The 20,192-nt window shown below is 38.5% G+C and overlaps 1 protein-coding gene across 1 annotated transcript in view; it reads left to right on the top strand.

Annotated features, from left to right (window-relative positions):
• MYPN (myopalladin) overlaps positions 1 to 20,192 on the top strand; it is a 109,541-nt gene that overhangs the window by 6,836 nt on the left and 82,513 nt on the right. The window contains exon 2 of the mRNA XM_069071497.1: positions 13,251 to 14,162. Coding sequence (XP_068927598.1) covers positions 13,255 to 14,162 — 908 coding nt within the window. The 5' untranslated portion in view covers positions 13,251 to 13,254. The remainder of the gene's footprint in view (positions 1 to 13,250; positions 14,163 to 20,192) is intronic.

Raw genomic sequence — 20,192 nt, 5'->3', positions numbered from 1 at the left:
AGGGTACCGTAATGTAGTGTGTAGCACAGGGGATCACCTTCACTACAGTAGCAATCTCAATAGGGCTTATTTTTGGGGGAGGGCTTATTTTAGAGGAATCTTACACAGTAAGGGGAGGGCTTATTTTCGGGATGGGTCTTATTGTCAGGGAAACACGGTACCCCATTCTTAAGCATTCATACTCACAAGGAAAAAATAATTGTACATCACCCTTATCTCTAACAATATGGTCTCTTCAGAAGTTTGGGCCATGTCTAAGAATGAAAAGTAAAAACAAAATGGATAAAGGGCCTAGAAAAAAATGTTGATGTGTTCATGTAACCTTGCCCCCAACAAAGTACATACATTTTCAACCAGTTCCCGGGTCACATACTCTTTTCTAAAGAAGAATGACTAGAAGGAGGTACCAACAGGCAGTCAGCCAGATAAGATAGGTAAACTAACTTTGCTTTTTCAGTGAAGCTTTGATCACATCAGAATGGACACCTCTTCCACCTCAGCAATTACAGTCCATCCCTGCATCCTCCTCCTAATCATTGTTCCTGTTTTTCCATTAATCCCCCATTGGGCATCAATGCCTTCTGGAGACTGTCCTTCAGAACTTTTAAGATTTCATGGCTACCAATGTAACACCTCCACTCTCTATAAATCATCTATTAATCTCACTACATGCTGCCCCACCTTTACCAGTCATATACATCCTTCCTAATATATTTTATATCACTTCTTGAACTCAATTCATATTTGGTAGCATGTTGTAACATACTAATGCCTATCATATGTCCTTGCATTACCCTTTGTATACCTAAAATTTTGACCATTTCAAGATAAATGTTTGTTTGAATAAATGAATTGATGAAATGGTTGTTTCATGATTTGTAGCCATATACCATCACCAGAAAGGTATTACTGCTACAAACAAACAAAATTGCTTTAGTAGCAGGGAGGTGCTTGGAATTATTTAAAGTATTGTGCAATTTCTCAGATGTGGTCTTGTTCACCTTCTATTCAATTCTGGGCCTAACATTGTCTATATGCAAGTGCCTGTCCCCCCCAAAAACTGTAGTTCTGACTCAGAGGGTTTGCCAGTCAACTGCATGTTTGCATATTTGGACAATATGCATCCTTAATCTATTAGATGCTGTAGTGTGGATTGGTACCCTTGGAGTAGCCACAGATCTCACTAATGAGGACCCACTCTGTTTGGAGGCTCAATGTCATCCACAGATAGGAGCATCTGAAGAAACTTAGTCATCTCTAGGGAAATCTTTCTATATGAACTTTGAGTAGGACAATCCTTCATAATCAAAAGATTGTTCACCAAGTTTATCTCTTTGGTTGCTTCTCTCAAGGAATCTTATATGGTCGAGTGAGCAAATGCATTTAAAGCCCTATGTCAAGAGAATAGAGGAGAATCATATATCCTCTGCACTTCTCAATCAAAGCTATGACGTTGAAGATGTCTGCTATAGGAAATTGTAAAAATCTGCCTGCTCCCTTGTCATATTTTCATCAAGCATGTCCTCAGCAATGTTTTCTAGAAATAAGACAGTAATAGAAGCAGTGGAGCTTGGTAGAAGAGCTGGCCTGAAAAACAGAGGTTCCAGTCCTGTGTTGGACACATTCTAGCTCTGTGACTCTGGGCCTGTCAGCCTCTCAGTGCTGTAGGAAACACCTGAGGTTGCAGAGAAGGTGCTCACTTGTATTGGTAGAGATAATTTCTAAATCTAAGAATTCCCAGGGTGTCTAGGTGGCATAGTAAATAGAGGACCTCCAGGAATCAGGAGGACCTTAGTTCAAATCCAGCTTCAGACACTTAGTACTTACTAGCCATGTGACCTTGGGCAAGTCACTTAACCCCAATTGACCTACTTTCCCCCCTCCAAAAAGAAAAAAAATTCTCTATGTCAATAAAATCATGAGGTTATTTCCTGTCTCCAAAGAAAGTCAATAGCTGCTTTCTTCTCAGTCACCTTATAAAAATATTTTGTTATCTTTTCCATTCTTTTGAAACTTTCTCCTCTTTCAGACATCTTGAAAATTAATCGCTGAGTAGTATTAAAATTGTGCCATCTTCACCTTGGATTTTCTCTATATCTATTTGGTTAGGTCCAGCTACTTTTCCCCCAAAATTCATTTTACTGAGGGTCATTTGTATTTCTTCATATAACCTATAAGGTGTTATGGTCCAAACATGGTGTTTCCACTGTCATTAATAATCAGAATAGATCTCTTTAGACATGAGGGCATATCTAATCAAATTCATATCTATTTTCTGTCTTTTCAATTTCATCTCTGAAAATTCTTAGGACCTGGCTGACTTGGGTCAAACAACAAGTTTCCTACAAGTTCATTTTCCTCTCAACTGCTTTTCACTTTTTTACGAGACAATGTTGCTAATAATTTTCCATTATCTTCTATAAAGTTTTGCAAATGAGTTTGCAGTCTAAACTTATTTCACCCTTATGTTCTTCAGGGAGGTCAAGTGTTCCTAGATTAAGGCATTTTTATACTCTTTTGGTTGCCTTGCTATAATGGTTGTTTTTTATCAGTTCAGTCTCTGAGAAATGGCAATAGAGACTTTATCCATTTCCCATTTTTCAGAGCCAGCAACTTATTTAAATAAGTTTGGTTGGAGCTGTTGTAATTACGTACAATGTTTTAATTTAGTGTTGATTTTATTCTTTGCTCTGATGTTACATTTAACCTTTCCTTTAACAGTCAATAGTCTTCTACACACAGACTGTGGATTCAGAAATCATACTTGTTATCAGTTGTTTCTTGTTTGTTAAGACACAGTCAATCTAAATTTTTATCATGTTATTCAGCTCTCCACATATCTAGTGTCTCCTGACTCTCTACTCAGAGGGTATATTCTTGATATACAGGTGTGAGGCTTCTGAGTTCTCTGCAAACCTTTGCCCTCTGTCATTCCTTATACTATGTCTCTCTCTTTGTACTGTACCACATACACTCTCCACCTATACTCACCTTCACATTGAAGGCACTGAATATTGAACTACCAAAGTCTGAAAATTCTTGTCAGGTTTTTTATAGAATTTCACTGCTTCTTCCTCCTCCCACAACAAATATTGGTGCTTAAGCTGCAACCATCTTCATGGTGGTCTTGCCAGTGTTTATTATGAGCACTTTTAGGTGAGATGGTCAAGTTATGTTTCTTTCCCATAGGCATGTATTGAAAGCATTCTCCCAAGTTATTTATCCACCTAGGAAGAGAATTTGTGAACCATGCTTCCATTTAGCTCAAAGTATTTCATATCTCATAGTTTTATTTATAATGAGAATATCCCTACAGATTTAATTCAATTCTTTCAGTCATGTACAAACTACAAATTACTTGTTGGACAAGTAATTCACATATAGAGTACCAAGAGTTGAATTATTATTTCTAAGAGTCCGAAAATGGTATTATAGTTAGCACTATTTTTTGCATCTCCATGGAAGGGCTGAAGGTCATTTTTATGTTTTTAATCTACTTCATTGGTCACTATTGGCTGTGAAAAGAGGAAACAGGCAGAAATTTATGACTCTCTTTAAGTATATGAGGGGACATCATGTCAAGGAGAGATTAGACTTATTCCACTTGGTTCCAAAGGGAAAATCTAGGGTCAGTGTGTTAGAAGTTGCAGACAGCCATATCTTGGCCTGATGGAAATAGCAACTTTTTAATGATTAGAGCTGTCTAAAATGGATGGGGATTTTTCTTTTGTTTGTTTTTTTGGAGAGAGCAGGGTCTTCTCTCACTTGAAGTTATCAAGTTGTATTTTACCTCTTGAAAAAGCTAGAAGTATAATAATGTATGTTGTTATTTCCCTTTTGGGATAAAAGAAATGTGTAGCATGTTCTAGACATTGGTAGAATACTCCCACCACATCTTAATCATTGTTATCCAAGCATCCACTGACACTAGAAGTGCCTCATGACGAGTTAGGGACCAACTTAGACTGAAACATAAACTATAGTCAGACCTGCCTCGTGGAGGGAAAGAGCAATTCCAGCCACTAGTACATATACCTTATAGACTCTTCTAACATAACCACAGCTCCCCACCGCATTCTGATCAGATCCATCAACATGGAAGCAGAGATCCACTGAAGACCCAATGACATCGTGAAGAATAGTTTGTGACAAATCTTCTAGGCTTCTGACCTTCAGTGTTCATGCTCCCCTTCTCCCTGGACTCACCAAGGTGCTCATTTCCCTCATTTACTGGTCATGGAGGGAGTGGGGAGGACCCCATTTTAAGTATTCTATAGCAGGAGTGGTGCCTGGCTTCCTCCTACGACCATTTCCATTAGCTTTCATTAGACTCCATGTTACGAGCTCAACTACACTAAGTTAAAAGCATATTCAGATATAAATAGTGAATCAAATGAAGCTAACAAAATATATTTTAGAGAGTCTAACATATATGTGGGAAGGAATTTTAGAACTGGCATATTGTTTGCATATAAATGAGTGGGTTTTTTTACCTAAATTTTCTTTTCTTTATAAGGCTAAGGATTTCTTTGGCAGTTATTTTATGCTGTTAATAATTACAGTAAATCCTTTTTTTGTGGATAATAAAAAGATAAGATTGAGCTCTAGGTGTCAGCTAGGTGATTCAGTGGATCGAGTGTTGGGTCTGGAGACAGGAAGATCTGAGTTTAAATAAGGCCTCACAGGCACTAGCTGTGTGACCCTGGACAAGTCCCTTAACCTCTATTTGCCTTAATCTCAACATCTCTCTTAAAAACTTAGGGATTGATTGTGTGACATGGGAGACACTGGCACAGGACCTCTTGGCATGGTGTGCCCACATCAGAGAAGGTGCTGTGCTCTATGAACAAAGCAGAATTGAGACAGCTCAAATGAAATGCAGGATGTGTAGATTTGGAGTATCCACCCGAAATGTTCACCCAGACTATTTGTGCCCCACCTGTGGTAGAGCGTTCCCAGCTCACATTGCTCCGACAGCCACAATCAGACACACTGAAACTTGACTCTGGCACAGTGATATCATTTTGGTCCTCTTCGAGAACAAAGGACAAAAATCAACCAGTTTGCCTTAATCCCCTGGAGAAGGAAATAGCAAGAAAACCCCATTGACAGTATGGGCATGCTATAGGTCCACAAGGTCACAAAGAGTTGGACACAACTGAACAGCAACACCCAGATCAACAATAAATTCTACCTCCTCACAAATACTGAATTAGTGAAATCTGAGACTTTACAATAAAAGAATCTTCCTCCCACAACCCTATATCACCAGAATTAAATCATTTCATACACAAAGAGGCAAGGCTGGTGACACAGTGGATAGAGTGCCTGGCCTGGAATCAGCAAGGCTCATCTTGAGTTCAAATCTGGTCTCAGACATTTACAACCTGTGTGACCCTGAGCAAGTCACTTAACACTGTTTGATTCAGTTTCTTCATCTGTAAAATGAGCTAGAGAAGGAAATAGCAAACTACTCAAGTATCTTAGCTAAGAGAACACCAAATGTGGCCATGAAGAGTCAGACTGACCAGCATCATATACAAAGATACACAAAGATAGAGACTTAGCCTCTGCTAAAACTGTAAGCACAAAGATCACATACAAGAAAAAGGAATTCTTACCAGTTTTTCCACTGTGTTCCTTTTCAGCCATAAACACTGTCTGACTCAATGTTTTTGCTGAAATGTCCACAAAGCTCAGAAGTCAAAGTTCATTAGGATGGCTTCCTTTCACTTTCCTACATCTGTTTTTGAGTGACTGCAGTCAGTTTAGGAGCCCCTGTCCTCCTCTGAAGTGCCCTCCGGCCAGAAAAGGCCCAGGCACTTTCTCATTAGCAGAAATAAGAAGCTTCTGAGTTTCGAATCTCAGACATAAATGTTAAGTTCTTGAAAGTTTATCTTCACTCAGTCTTCTCCCCTTCAAGTATTCTTCAGATAGTACTTCCACTGCAGGACCTTTCCTTTAGCAAGGAAAAGCCATTAAGCTTGAAGTCTTCAGGGGTGTGGGAAGGGCGATTTATACAGCACCCTTTATGTACCAGGCTCCATGCTAAGTGCTGTGCCTTGCAAAGTAGGTGCTGTTATCATCCCCATTTTATATTTGAGGAAACTGAGGCAGACAGAGGTAAAGTGACTTGCCCAGGGTCAAATACCTAGCAAGTATCTGAGGCAAGATTTGAACTCAAGTCTTCCTGACTCCTGGCCCAGAGCTCTACTCACAGCTCTACCTAGCTGCCCAGCTACCTCTATAGAGGTGATAGAGATTAATTACAGCTCAAATTCTAGTTCTGGCATTATTAGTGTGTGACCCTGAGCAAGTCACTCAATTCTCTGAACACCTTCTGTAAACTTGGGATATAATACTTGTACTCCCTGCCTCACAGGGTGGTTGGGAAGAAATCATTTTGTAAATGGTAAAAGGACTTCATATAACTGTGAGCAATTATTTTCATCCCACTCACCCCTATCAAAGTTTGCCTTTTTAAATTTTCATTCCCTTAGGGCTCTGTTATCTGTGTGACCAAAACTGATCATCCACTGCAGAGGATAGAGAACCAGGTCTGGAGTCAGAAAGACCTGAGTTCAAATCTGTCTTCAGAAACGTACTTAATCGTGTGAAATGGGCAAGTCACTCAGCCACTTTCTCAGTTTCCTCATCTGCAAAATGGGAATACTAATAGTATCTGCTCCTAGAGTTCTTGTGAGGACCAAATGAAATAATGATGGTAGAGTTCTTAGTACAGTGTCTGGTGCGTAGTAGGTGCTATGTATACCTGTAGCTTTTGTATTATTTTTATCATGTGACAAGGTATGTTAAAGAGTTAATGTGTTACACATATCTTAAGTCATATAGTGACGCTTTAACAGGGCTTTCTGAAGACAGTACATTAGCCCAAAGAGTGATTCTAATGGTGGGAATTTCAGGCATTGGCAGGCTGGTGGAGGGTGGAGAAGACAGCAAGAGTTAGGTGAGCCATTTAGCACCTTTTGAATCATATCTAAAAGCAACCAATATGTGTAGGCTGGCCCTCTATAACCTTCTAGGAATCTGGCAAATTGCCCCCCAAAAAAGCAGACTAGGGCAGAGGGTTTTATAGTATGACTGCCAAAAGAGTGAAAGGAGAAGGGACAGAAACAACCTAGTCATGGAGTCTTAGGGTTTGAAAAGATCCTACAAACCAGTTAGCTTAATCTCCTCATTTGGAGTTTCAAATCTTAGACAAAAATGTTAAGTTCTTGAAAGTTTCTCTTCACTCCGTCTTCTCCCCTTCAAGTATTCTTCAGACAGTGCCTCCAGCATAGGACCTTTCCTTTAGCAAGGAAAAGTCTCAGAGCAGTCACTTGAGGGTCTCCAAAAGTAGTAAGTCCAACAAGGTCACTGTGCTAGTTTGTACACAACCCGAATTAGACTCTGAATTGCTAGTATAATGCTTCTCTACTGTGACACAACAAATGTAGATTCATTTTCCAAAATCAAGATAATTCAAAGATCCATTAAGCATATAAAAGAAAACAGTTATCACTAAACTTCAGTAAAATTATTGTCCTGTAAATTTGATTTACACTATCAGAAACTCTTAACAAAATAGCTTTGACACTAAAATCATTGCATTATTTTCTAAATTAGAAATTCAGAATTTCTGCCCTGCATCTAATGGGTAGCTTTGTAGAATGTGTATTAAGCCTGAGTTTGAAAGGACTAAGTCAGTAGAGTAGGGTGAACTCATACAAAATAAGGTAAGAAATTTATTTCAGGGATATATTAACAGAATTCATGGTTGTATCACATTTATAATCTCTTTAAAGAAACAGGGTCCTTTATAGAGAAAATATAAGTACAAATAAAAATTACTTCCATAATTTTTCAAGGAAATGATCACCACAATTAAGAAGGTAAAACAACTGAGATATGAGGATGAAAAAGCTACTGCTAAAAGTAGCCTTAATGAAGGTACTAGCTTTTCTCCCATGCTGCAACTGACTGACGTTAGCACAAAAAGCAAAGAGGAATAAGACCTTTTGGCTGGATGCACTCCACTATATCATGTCCCCTGGTCCTTCAGTGGGGTAATAAGAGAACAAGAACTAGGTGAAACCTCTTCATGGTAGAATAATATTGCTACAGGGGTCTTGTATTCTTGGGTGGTTTTCCCTGGGTATATTTAGGTTCCTTGTGTCTTATGTTTCAGGCCATGCTGTATGATGCCATAGGTCTTGGACACAAAGAACACTAAAGGGTTTCATGATTAAAACTGTCAGATGGGCAATAATAACTGTTTCCTTGATGAGACCTTGGGTGCCCTTTCCTTCTCACTCAGATGTTCTTGTGTCTGGAGTCATGGGATCAGAAGGCAACAGGAAAAGTCCTGGATTCAGAGTCTAAGGACCTACCTAGGTTTCAATCCCAAGTCTACTCCATATTATACCTGTATGACTGTGGGCAAGGCCCTTAACTTTTTCCTAGGCTTTATTCTCCTCATCTGTTGAAAGATGGATTGGATTAGATGTCTCCTGAGGTCTCTTGTACCTCTAACTCTATTAGGCTAAATTAGGTCATGATAAACTTAACCTGTGTTAGCCTTACTTTTACACACATATCCAGTACCTCTAATCCTTATAGTCAGTGACCCTTAGAGTTTGAGTTGTGGTCCAATGACATTCAAGAAAGGAAAACATAAGCAGGAATGAAAATGTGTATTTATATTGAGAGTGAAGGTAGGGAGAGAATGGGAGGAAAACTGTGGGTCCATAGACTTAACTTGTATTATTATCATCATATTAAAAATATGGTGCTTTAGGGGCAGCCAGGTGGCTCAGCAAGTAAGAGCACCAGCTCCAGTGTTGGAATGACCTGGGGATCAAATCCGGGCGCAGATACTTAGCACCACACCCAGAAATAACTGGCCGTGTAACCTTGAGCAAGTTACTTAACCCTGATTGCTTAAAAAAAAAAAAGAAAAATATGGTGCTTCTATATACCTGCCATGGCAACAGATACCATGTCTACCAAGAGTAAATTATTATAATATGTTTAACAAATAAAACTTGACCTTTAATGAAAATTTATATTATAGCTTCCAATACAATCATCCAATACAAACCATTTCTTTTACTAGTGAAGAAACTGAGACCCAGAGGAACTAAATTTCTTATCTAATGTACATGCTAAATATGTAGTAGAACCAAGATAAAAAACCCAATTTTTCTGGCTCTTGGTCTCCTACTTTTTTTTATCATATTATACTTAGTTTCTAGCCCATCTATATCAAACAAGACTTAAAGCAGAATTTACATTTAATCTTGCTAGAAGTGGAGGAGAAAGGAGGTGGGAGAGGTAGAAGATAAGAAGAAGAAATGGAGGGAGGATTGGTCTTGGAGTCAGAAGACCTGGGTACAAGTCCTAGGTTGGCCATTCACTGGAAGGCCTTGGGAAAATCCTTTAATTTCTCCTCACCTCAATTTCCTTATCCAAAAAAATGTGAATAATACTTTCCCTATCTACCTCTGAAGTTTGTGAGTGAGACATTTTTAATAACTGTGAAGGACTATATAATCACATGCTATTATTAGGTACAATAATCAATCCAAAGCATACTATATAATACTCTGAGAGATAAAAGTATGAAAAGAATGTGACTAATTTTAAAATAAGTATGCCAAAACCTATACAACTAAATAAGTGTTGCCACCTTCAAAATAGTCACCTCACAAGGCAGTACACATCAATCCTGCTATTTTTGTTCATAATATTTTTGGGCTCCTCCAAAACCTATAAGTTCAGGTAGAAAATCTTCATTCTTTAAGAATATTCTTGAGTTTTGGAAATAGACCCAAATCATTTAGAATAAATAAGTGGAGATGATCAAGGTGAACGCATTTGTTTTAATCTTTTTTTTTTTAGTTATGATCTATAATAAAATAATTAGACTGATTATATTCTTTCATCTAGTTCTACTCAGGGGCAAGGACAGAAGCAGTCACCAAGAAGGGCCCTCTGTGACTTGGGCTTCATTGCCAGTGGGATTGACCTGATTTGAGTAAAGGCAACCTAGATGAGTAGTGAAGGGCCAGAAAAAATTAGAGAGGGTGGTTTGAGGTTAAACAACAGTCAATTAAGGATCAGGGGCCAGATGCTTGCTCCAGAATTATATTTTAGAATCGTGAGAGTATCAGAATCCAAGGGAGCAAGCAAGCAAAATACCGCCCATTGTTTTCCAAGAGTTCAATTGTATCAAACAGATAGAATTCCAATTTGACTTTGTATGGAATTACTGTGCAAATGTCCTTTTGATTCCCACCAGTTATGACTGGCTGTCCAAGCCCCACCTTGCTGTTTCCCCTAAGTTTCCCAGGGACTACTCTCATAGGCTCGTAGTATTTTCCTTAGAGGAAACTAGTTTGCAAAGTGGCAGCCTCGGCTTTACTGGGGTACCTCACAAATGAGTTTGGAAGATAATGCCAGAATAATTTTGTGTACTTTTGTTTGCATACTGGCATGGTGGAAAAACTGTTGGATTAAGAGTCAGGACACTTCATTTTTTTTTGTCTAAAAAATAGTAATAGTGACCCCAGTCCACATGGAGTATGACAGGTGAACAAAGGTAGTCTGGTACCATTTACTCATTAATGTATTATATGGACAAGTTTGTTGATAAATGAAGGAATAATCTCATTTTACTCTGCATTCAGGAGAGGGAAATGTAATGGTTTGTACAAATAATGTTGTTAAAATTGTAAAAACAAACAAACAAAACCCAGTAGGTTCTAGCCCCAGATCTGCAATTCAAACAGCTATTTGACCTCCAAAGTTACTTGACCTATCTAAAGCTGTAAATGGAAATTGTGATAATACTTACCTTACAAGCTTGTTTTGAGGCTCGTAATTTGTAAATAGTAAAGCACATGTAAATTAAAATCAATCTCAGTACTCTAAATATACCACATTTAAAAAAAAAACTCCTATATTTATTGTCTTATGTTCGAAACAGGTCTCAGGCAATGAGGAAAAGCCCATTTAATGATTAAGGTTTAATAAAAAATGAGTTAGAGAATGGCCTCTTACCTAGTTAAAAAAAAATCTATCTGGGAAGAGAAAGTGAGGCTGGTAACAGGCACAGCCCTCCCTCACTTAAATCCAATTCACTTGCATGCTCTGGCATCTCTGCCCTGATGTCATGGTCCTCTTTGAGAATGAAGGACAAACAACAGCAATAACAATAATATTCTAAAACAGACAAGGACATATTTGTGTCTGTCACACATCACATAAAAGTCTTTTTATTTGCTTGGAATTTGGAGGTTTGCTTTTCACCTTTCCTTAGAGTGTCTATATAAGGAATGAGAACTGCATCTTTGTGAGTTTTAAAATAAACATTTATTGAAAGTTTCTCCCGGGCTCAGACGCTCAGCACCACACCCAGAAATAACTGGCCGTGTAACCTTGAGCAAGTTACTTAACCCCAACTGCTTTAAAAAAAAAAAAAAAGAAAGAAAGAAAGTTTCTGTATTTATATAACCCATGTTTATTTTCTCTATGAGTTTTTCTTAATAAATATCCAAAGAATAGAAATGGCTATTGTGAAACCATGAATTTCTATTACATGCACTTTGTTGTTTTTTGTTTTTTAGCATAATATAACAGTATCAACATTGCCTTAATTCTGTTACCTTTTGAACTTCCACTTTCTTTTGTTTTAAAAATCCTTCTGTTTTTCTTCCTTTCTCCTACATCAGTATCAATACCTGCTCACTCTTTCCCACAATGCTTCCCCACCCCACTGGAAAATAAAGGCATTTTCACAAATATGTGTAGTCAAGCAAAACAAATTCACACATTAGCCATGTCAGACAGTCTATGTCTCCTTCTGTTCCTGCTTTTCTCTTACCTGTATGCCAAGAGGCTGCAGGTACTCTTCAACATCAGCTTTCTGAAGCCAGGACTGCTCATTGAATTGAGCAGATTTCTGAAGTCTTTCATCATATATTTTTTCTCAATATACCCCTTTCCCTTGACCTCCTGGAGAACCACCCATGCCTTATAACAAACAATAAAAAAAGAGAGAGAAACTGTTCGGCAAAACTAACCAACACAGAAAAAGTATAACATTATATGCAATGTCCCATATCAGTAATTTCCACCTCTCTAATAAGAAGGTAGGAAGGTATAGAAGTATTTCCTTATAGGAAAGTACTCAACAAAGAAAAAACATTCAAAATTAGTATCAGCACTTGTAAAATGGAATCCTGTAACATTATAGTTTATTATTATTCAAAATTTAGTACTTAACATATAGAAACAATTTCTATTTATGATTTTAAAAATCCTCAAGTATCTGAAGTGCACAGTGTTAATGTCTATTCCAGGGGTGGGGAACCTTCAACCTCTAGGCCACATGTGGCCCTCTAGGTCCTCAAGTGCAGCCCTTTGATGAAATTCAAACTTTACAGAACAAATCCCTTTAATAAAAGAATTTGTCCTGTAAAACCTTAACTCGGTCAAAAGGCTGCACCCAGGGACCTAGAAGGCCACATGTGGCCTCAAGGCTGTAGGTTCCCCACCCCTGGACTGATGAGAAAATTAAACTTATATACCTTATTTCTAGTCAAAAGATAAAAATCCCTGTATATATAGATCTTCCCTGAGCAAGAATGAATATCCAATTTGGTGATCAGTTCAGATTTGCCATATATCCATATCTGTAATTATAATCAGTTCCTGTTACAGTTGAAGTAAATGTGTGGGTTAGAATTACATTTGTTCTCACTATGATTGTGTCATTAGACCATGAGCTCCTGGAGGGCTCTTTTGTTTCTTTATGTATCCCCAGGTTTAGCACCGTGCCTGGCACATAGTAGGCTCTTCATAAATGTTTATTGATGGATTGATTTGGAACACCATGGAGCAGCACAGGATTCTGATGGTAATTGGCTTACCATCACAATACTGAGACTGTGATGTTAAGTGCCTAGCACATATTAAGTATTTAATAAATGCTTGTTACTTGTTGACTAATTCATGTCTGTGTTCCAATTCCTATCAAATATCATGTAGTTTAAATTTATTTTGTAATTTATAAGATCATAGAGCTAGACCGTCAGATGATCTCTTTGATATAAATTAGCTGCTATCACTATTTGACCCCTTTGGGGTTCATGTTCTTAAGAATTCATTGTGTAAGATTAAAGAGAGACCTGCTCCTCCCCCAAATCATCCTGTTGTTCTTTGTTCCTTTTCTTTTTCCCCTTGGTTAGCAGCATGCAAGACGACAACATAGAAGCTTCCACTTCCATATCTCAGCTTCTAAGGGAAAGCTATTTAGCTGAAACCAGGCATCGGGGAAACATCGAGAGAAGCCGGGCAGAGTCTACCCCCAGTCCTTTCCATTTTGGTAGCCTTGCTGGAGCGGCTGGAGGAGGAGTCACTCAAGATGACCTTCCAGATCTTTCTGCCTTCCTGAGTCAAGAAGAATTAGATGAAAGTGTCAATCTGGCAAGGCTGGCCATCAATCAAGACTCTATGGAGAGCAAAGCTGATGATTCCCAGTCTAGAAAACATATTCCTTCTGATCAGGTGAAAAATTCAACTAAGTCAAGTTCTGATCCTAACTTCTACCAATATCGCCCAGAGACTCAAGCCAACTCCAAAGAAAGCACTCAGGAGACAAAGAAGCCACAGTACAGTTCAGAAACCCAGTCCAAAAAGGTGTTCCTAAACAAGGCTGCTGACTTCATTGAAGAGCTATCTTCTCTGTTCAAAGCCCACAGCTCCAAAAGAATCAGACCCCGAACCTGCAAAAACCACAAAAGCAAGTCGGATTCTCAAAGTAAAGTCCCACAGGAAAACAGTACCAGTTTTCCTGGTCTGTCCGAAAGACGAGAAAGATCTTCTGTTCCCATCCCCATTCCTCAGGACACCCAAGATAATGAAGTGAATCATGCCCTGGAACAGCAGGAGGCTGAAAGGCTTCAGGAAATTGAGCGAGTTACCAATGAAACAACCAGTAGTGATGTCAGCCCTGATTCATCGCCTTCATCTTTGTACTATGAAGAGCCTCTGGGACAACCACCACGGTTTACTCAGAAGCTACGGAGCAGAGAAGTTCCTGAAGGAACTAGAGTGCAGTTGGACTGTATAGTAGTAGGAATTCCACCACCTCAAGTAAGGTAAAAATATCCCACCATCTTAGCAATTCATTTCTAACAATTGTGATATTCCTGTTATGACTGGGTTTTGAGTAGTTTGGAAAACAAAATGAGTTATTTCTATTGGTAAAACAGTCACAACCTGAAGCCTGTAGCAATGAGAATATATCCGTCAACATCCAAGCCAGTGGTATTCTTCAAATGGAAAGGAAGGTTGTATTATTTGTGGCCAATATTTTGTTAGAATAAATATTGTAGCTAAGTTACAAGCCAATATAAAGGCTACTGTTACATGCCTTCAAATTTTGCTTATTATGAATTACTTTTAACATCAGGTTAGTGAAATGCCAGTCGCTCCTAATTAGATTCATTTGCAAAGAGGTTTCTTCATTCTTTTAAGCTCCTGGGTAGAGTACACTTAGTTGACTTTATTTCATTGCCACTGATAGCTTAAAGGCCTACTTCTTTAACTGGTGGTTTAGCACCAAACATCCCAAATATATGAGCAGGAACTATTTTTTTCTCAACTAATGGGCATTTTAAAGAATTGAAATAGTCATAGTTTCCATTTATCTTTTGTAGTATGCAATATTATTTGTGCATATTTTTGTACATGTGCATATTATATGTACATACTGTGAAATTAAAAGACATACCTGCATTTTTATTTATGCTTTAAAAAAAGATAAAAATACTGAAATAAGAGAAATATTCCAAATTTAAAAGGTAATTAATGATTAGATCTCAAATCAGAATGTCCTCCATTGAGCAGGTACTTAATAAATATTTGTTTTATTAAATTAAAATCAGACATACTGTCTGACCATTGTTAAATGCTATCCTGTAGTCCAAATATATTTTCTCCAGGGCATTTTCCTATTCTACTAGTCTAGCAATCCTGACAAAAAGGAAATAAGATTAGTCTAGCTGACTTGCTCTTAATGAACTCCTGCTAACTTATAATATTCAGCCCTTTATTTTCTGATTGCTTGAAAACTATCTCTAACGATCCATTTGAGAATTTACTAAGAATTGAAATCAAATTTAACTAGTTGGAAATTCATCAAGTTAGAAGAATGTACTTTCTTCCCTTTAAAAGAAAAATGGTAGCCATTGCCCCACACAGTGAATGAAACACAGCAGGTACTGAAAAAGTACTTGTTGATTTACCTCAAGAATGGCAACATGGCATAGTGGATAGAAACCTGGACTCAAATGAGAAAGACCTGAGTTTGAGTCCCACTTTTTCTACTTACTAGCTATGTAACTTTGGGCAAGTCATTGAACCACTCAGCTTTCTCACTATCTGCCTTGTAAGGTGGTTATGAAGTTCAGAGAGATAATCTACATAAAATGCTTTGCAAATCTTAAAATACTATATGAAAATCCATTATCATTCTTTTCCTTCTGTCTATTCTTCCCTCTCTGGAATCTTTCTCTCTTTTTACTGCAATTGCTTAGTAGTCTAGCATTCATAGCCACCAGTACCTTGTAATGTAGTTCTTTTAGGACACATTGAATCATAATCTGTTAATGCCAAAAGGGATTTTTAAGATCATTGGGTCTCTTTTTACTGGAAATAGGCCTAGAAAACTTGAGTGACTCAAACTCAGGTGTTTTGACTTAAAGTCCAGTTCTCTTTGCACCATGCCACACTTTATGCCCTTAGGGAAGACTTCCTCTCTTACCATTACCTCACTTATTTGGAATTCCAATTCCATATTATCCATTTTTAGTCTATCTTTCACAATCTGAAAACTGTTCTCCCTGGTAGAAAAATCAGAAGCAAAGTAGGAATTAAGTCATTCCATATTTGCATATTCTTTTTTACCCTTGAATTCCTCACCCCTTTGTCTTTCTGCCATTTTTGCCCTGCTAATTCCCAAACCCTAGTAAGGTATAACATCCTTCTCCTTCCTGAAGTCATAAAACTATGCTGACTGGGTCCACTACAAATTAATGCTTCTAAAGCTCAACTGGCATTTCAAGACTGCGCCATCAGTTCTCTTATTGTCTTCTGATTAATTCTCTAGTTCTGCAGACACAGCTCCAAGACTTTGTCTCCTCAGGTTCCCAATTCTAGACCCATAATCATTTCCTTTAGTTGATGATTTTCACTTCTACAGTGAAATTAGACAATCTGTGAGCTCTCCAAATTATACTACTCCATTTTATCCATTCTCTCCTCCTACACTCTTGTCACAGAAGATAACGTGGCTGAGGCTAACTGTGCCATCCCATTCTATCTCCTTTGGGACCTTGTTCCATTAATTAGACTTATTCTTTTTCTTTCTTTGTTGTTGTTGTTGAAGCAATCGGGGTTAAGTAACTTGCTCAAGGTTACATAGCCAGGTGTTTCTGGGTGGGTGCAAAGTGTCTGAGTCCGGATTCAATCCCCAGGTCATCCCGACACTGGAGCCGGTGCTCTTACTCGCTGTGCTACCTGGCCACCCCGACTTATTCTTTTTCATCTCCATTTTCTCCCCCTCTGCTGGATTCCTCCCCTCTGCCTTGAAACATTCAGCTATCATCCAAAGAAAAAGAAACAACAAACCAAAACAATATTAATTGAATCCTGCTACCCTCTCAAGTCCTATTATTCACACTCCTAAATCATATATATTTTGTTAATTTTGCTTCAACCCTGAGTTGTATTTGGGAAATGTTAGAATACAGCTCATATCTAAGTCTCCACAGGGGTGGGTAAAAGAGTTATCTCTTCTTACACAATTATTCAAGATAATAAAAACATTTATCAAGGTAGTCCCTGTCAGGAGAGTACCACTTTCTCCCTAGGGTCTTCCAGATTCACAGCATCATTTTGTGGATTGGCTTCTAAAGAGAAACAAATTTGGAGCTGCTAGGGAGGCAAGCCGCCAATATTTCAGTGAGTCCAACTTTTACCGGAGACCCACACAAGTGTCTAACTCTATGGTGTCCTGACAACCTGAACTCCCCTGGAAGAGAAATGCACTTGGGGTTACTAGTGTGGCAACCCTCTTCCCATGAGCCCTATGCCATCAAAATAACCCTTGTTAAAGGTAGAGGGCAAAGCCCAGGTCTTTTGCTGCTTCATGTCATGTCTGAAGCTCCAACTTCAGGGCTTACATGAATTATCCTTTTCTCCGCAAAAGGCTGGTGTTGCCTAGGACTGCCTTTTTTCTCTCTAGAAAGCTGGATCTTAGAACCCTTGAACTTGGTTAGGGTTGCTGAAAAAGCATCACCCAGAGTGGTTCCACTCAGGAACTCTCCTTATTCCAGAAGACTAAGGTTCAGGAACTCCCTCCACTTATCCACATGGTTCACATCTCTACAACTGCCATCTTTCAGGCTGAGAGGTTAAAATAATATGTCTGCAGAGCTGGGGCTCCCAACTGAGTGTCTACATCTTCCATGTGCTTCTTCCCCAAGAGCGGCCATTCGTGGTTCCTAAATAGTCCCACCAGAATGTCCCAGGAGTACCTCAACCTCATTATCTTTTCCATAAAACTTTTTCCTTCCTAACTTTCTTATTTCTGCTAATGGCACCGCTGTCCTCGAAGGCACTTAGGTTTAATGCTTTAGATCATCTTTGGCTTTCCCTTTTTCTCATCCCCAATATCCAGTCACTTCCCAAGTCTTGTTGTATCAGTCCCCTTGTTTTTATTCTCATTGTTATATCTCCGGTTCATAATAGCATCCTAACAGGTATCCCTAGCTCTCCTCTTCCCAATTCATCCTAAACACTGCTGCAAAAGTAATTATCCAAGTGCAAAGGTCTGACATGAAAAGTACATACAGCACATGCTGACTGTGGACCTGGGAACAAGTCACTTCTCTCTGGCCCTCATCGGTAAAATGCAGGGGTTGGACCAAATGACCTCTAAGGTTTTTTTTAGCCCCATATATATAATATATATAATCTTTTGATCCCATGTCTTTCTCTTGCTCAGAAATGTTTTATAACTTCCATTGACTATAGGATAAAATACAGACACTTTATCCTGACCTTCAAAGCTTTCATCAGTCTGGTTCCAACCTGCTTTTCAATCAGTCAGTAAAATACATTTATTAAATGCCAACTATGTGCTAGACACTCTGCTAAGCACTGGAGATACAAGAAGAGACAAAAGATGCCTTATTTCACCACATAATTACTGCCACCACATCATCTTCGTACCCTGTGTTTTCAGTCCAAAAATTGGTTTATAACCCTTTATCAAGTAATCATTGCATGACATAATTCTGTTTGTCACACCACTTAAAAGGCAAACAGAGCATCAATGTATTCACCAGTAGCATATAGATATGAACTTATCTCTTGTGCATTGCAAATCTAGAATTCTCAGCATATGTGCATTGTCGGTATATTTCCAAAAGCCATCTTGCATGGTTTGGTCAGAGCACTGCATTACTCATAGTATAGTCTCTCAACCCAATGAAGAGCCATAGGCACAAGAGAGCAGGTGGGCAGGTGAAACTTCCATGAGTAAGTCATGTGATGTGGTAAGACTTGCATCTTTCTACCCTAGCTAAACTGTTCCTCTGCCAGTGAGTTTAGTAATAAATGATTTTTAAGTAATACCAGCATAGATTTTTTTAAAAGCTTCACATAATGTTCAAATCTACTTTTTGGAAAATCTTTTGCATAAAATCTGCAGCAATTATGCAGTGAAATACAGTAGTCCCTGCCCTCAAGGAGTTTGCAATCTAATTAGAGAGACAAATGCAAATATATATATATACACAAAACAAATAGGAAGTAATTAGCAGAGGTAAGGCATTAGAATTAAAAAGGGTGGGAAAGGTTTTGTATGTTTTAGTTGGGACTTAAAGGAAGCCAGGAAAGTCGATAGAAGGAATTGAAGAGGGAGAGTATTTCAGACATGGGGGACAGCCAGAGAAAATGCCCAGAGCTGAGAGATAGAGATGGAATAACTTGTTCATTAGATTGAAGAGCATATGTCAGGGAGTAAGGTGTAAGAATAATGATAAGTAGGAGGGAGATAGTGAAGTATTACTGAGGAAGAAGAGAAGAAGGCACAGGACAGAACCCTGAGGAATACCTATTGTTAGAGTGCATAATATGGAAGAATATCCAACAAAAGAGACTGAAAAGGAGCAGTCATGGAGGAGTGGGTAACTGGGAAAGAGTGGTAACCTGAAAACCTGGTAAGAGGAGAGTGGCAAGGAGGAGGGAGTGATCAACTGTGTCAAAGGCTGCAGAGAGGGCCAGGAGAAAAAGGATTGTGAAAAGGTCATTGGATTTGGCACCTGAAAGATCATTCATAATTTTGGAGAGAGTAGTTTTGAGGAAATAATAAGATTGGACGCTGATTATGAGGGGTTAAGAAGAGAGTGAGAAGAGAGAAAGTAGAGGTACCAATGGTAGGAAGCCTTTTAGCTACGAAGGGCAGAGAAGATATAAGAGGATAGTTAGTGGGCGTGGAAGAATCAAGGAAGGGTTTTTTTTTCAGGATAGGGAGACATAGGCATATTTGTAGGCAGTTATTTCATATTATTATTCCAGAAAAATTTATACATTCCAGAAAAATTTCTCAACCTTGTTCTGACCTCTCCCCCCTTACACAGATTACCTCCTTCCCCATGCCTGGTAAGGACTTTTTCATTGGACCTGCCTGCTTACCCTACTTGAAGACCTAGCCAATTGCCACCTCCTCCATGAAGTCTTCCCTGAACTTCCCAGTTAGAAGTGATTTTCCCTAAAATCTCTCATCCCTCTTTATTAGACCTCTGTTAAACATTTGTCACACTCTAATTTTCATCATAAGTATTTGTGTACATGCTTTATTTCCCTACCATATCATTAATTAATCTGTAAACATTTATTAAGCACCTTGAGGTCAGGGACTACTTTGTTCTTCATCTTTGTTCCCCCCAGTGTCTGGCACATTGCCTTATATGTAGTAAATGCTTAACAAATTCATGTTGAATTTAATTCTCTTCTAATTTGGTACCACTTTTCATCTTTCTTTTAACAAGTCAATAGTCTGTACATCAAAAGTTATTTCAGAAATGGCTCTAACATCCACAATTATGCATTTCCCCTCT

The sequence above is a fragment of the Petaurus breviceps genome, unplaced genomic scaffold (genome assembly GCF_028583685.1).
Source record: "Petaurus breviceps papuanus isolate PSGF00001 unplaced genomic scaffold, PetGlider_PUasm1.0 90825, whole genome shotgun sequence".
Classification (NCBI taxonomy): Eukaryota; Metazoa; Chordata; class Mammalia; order Diprotodontia; family Petauridae; genus Petaurus; species Petaurus breviceps.
This window is presented reverse-complemented; position numbering and strand designations above follow the sequence as displayed.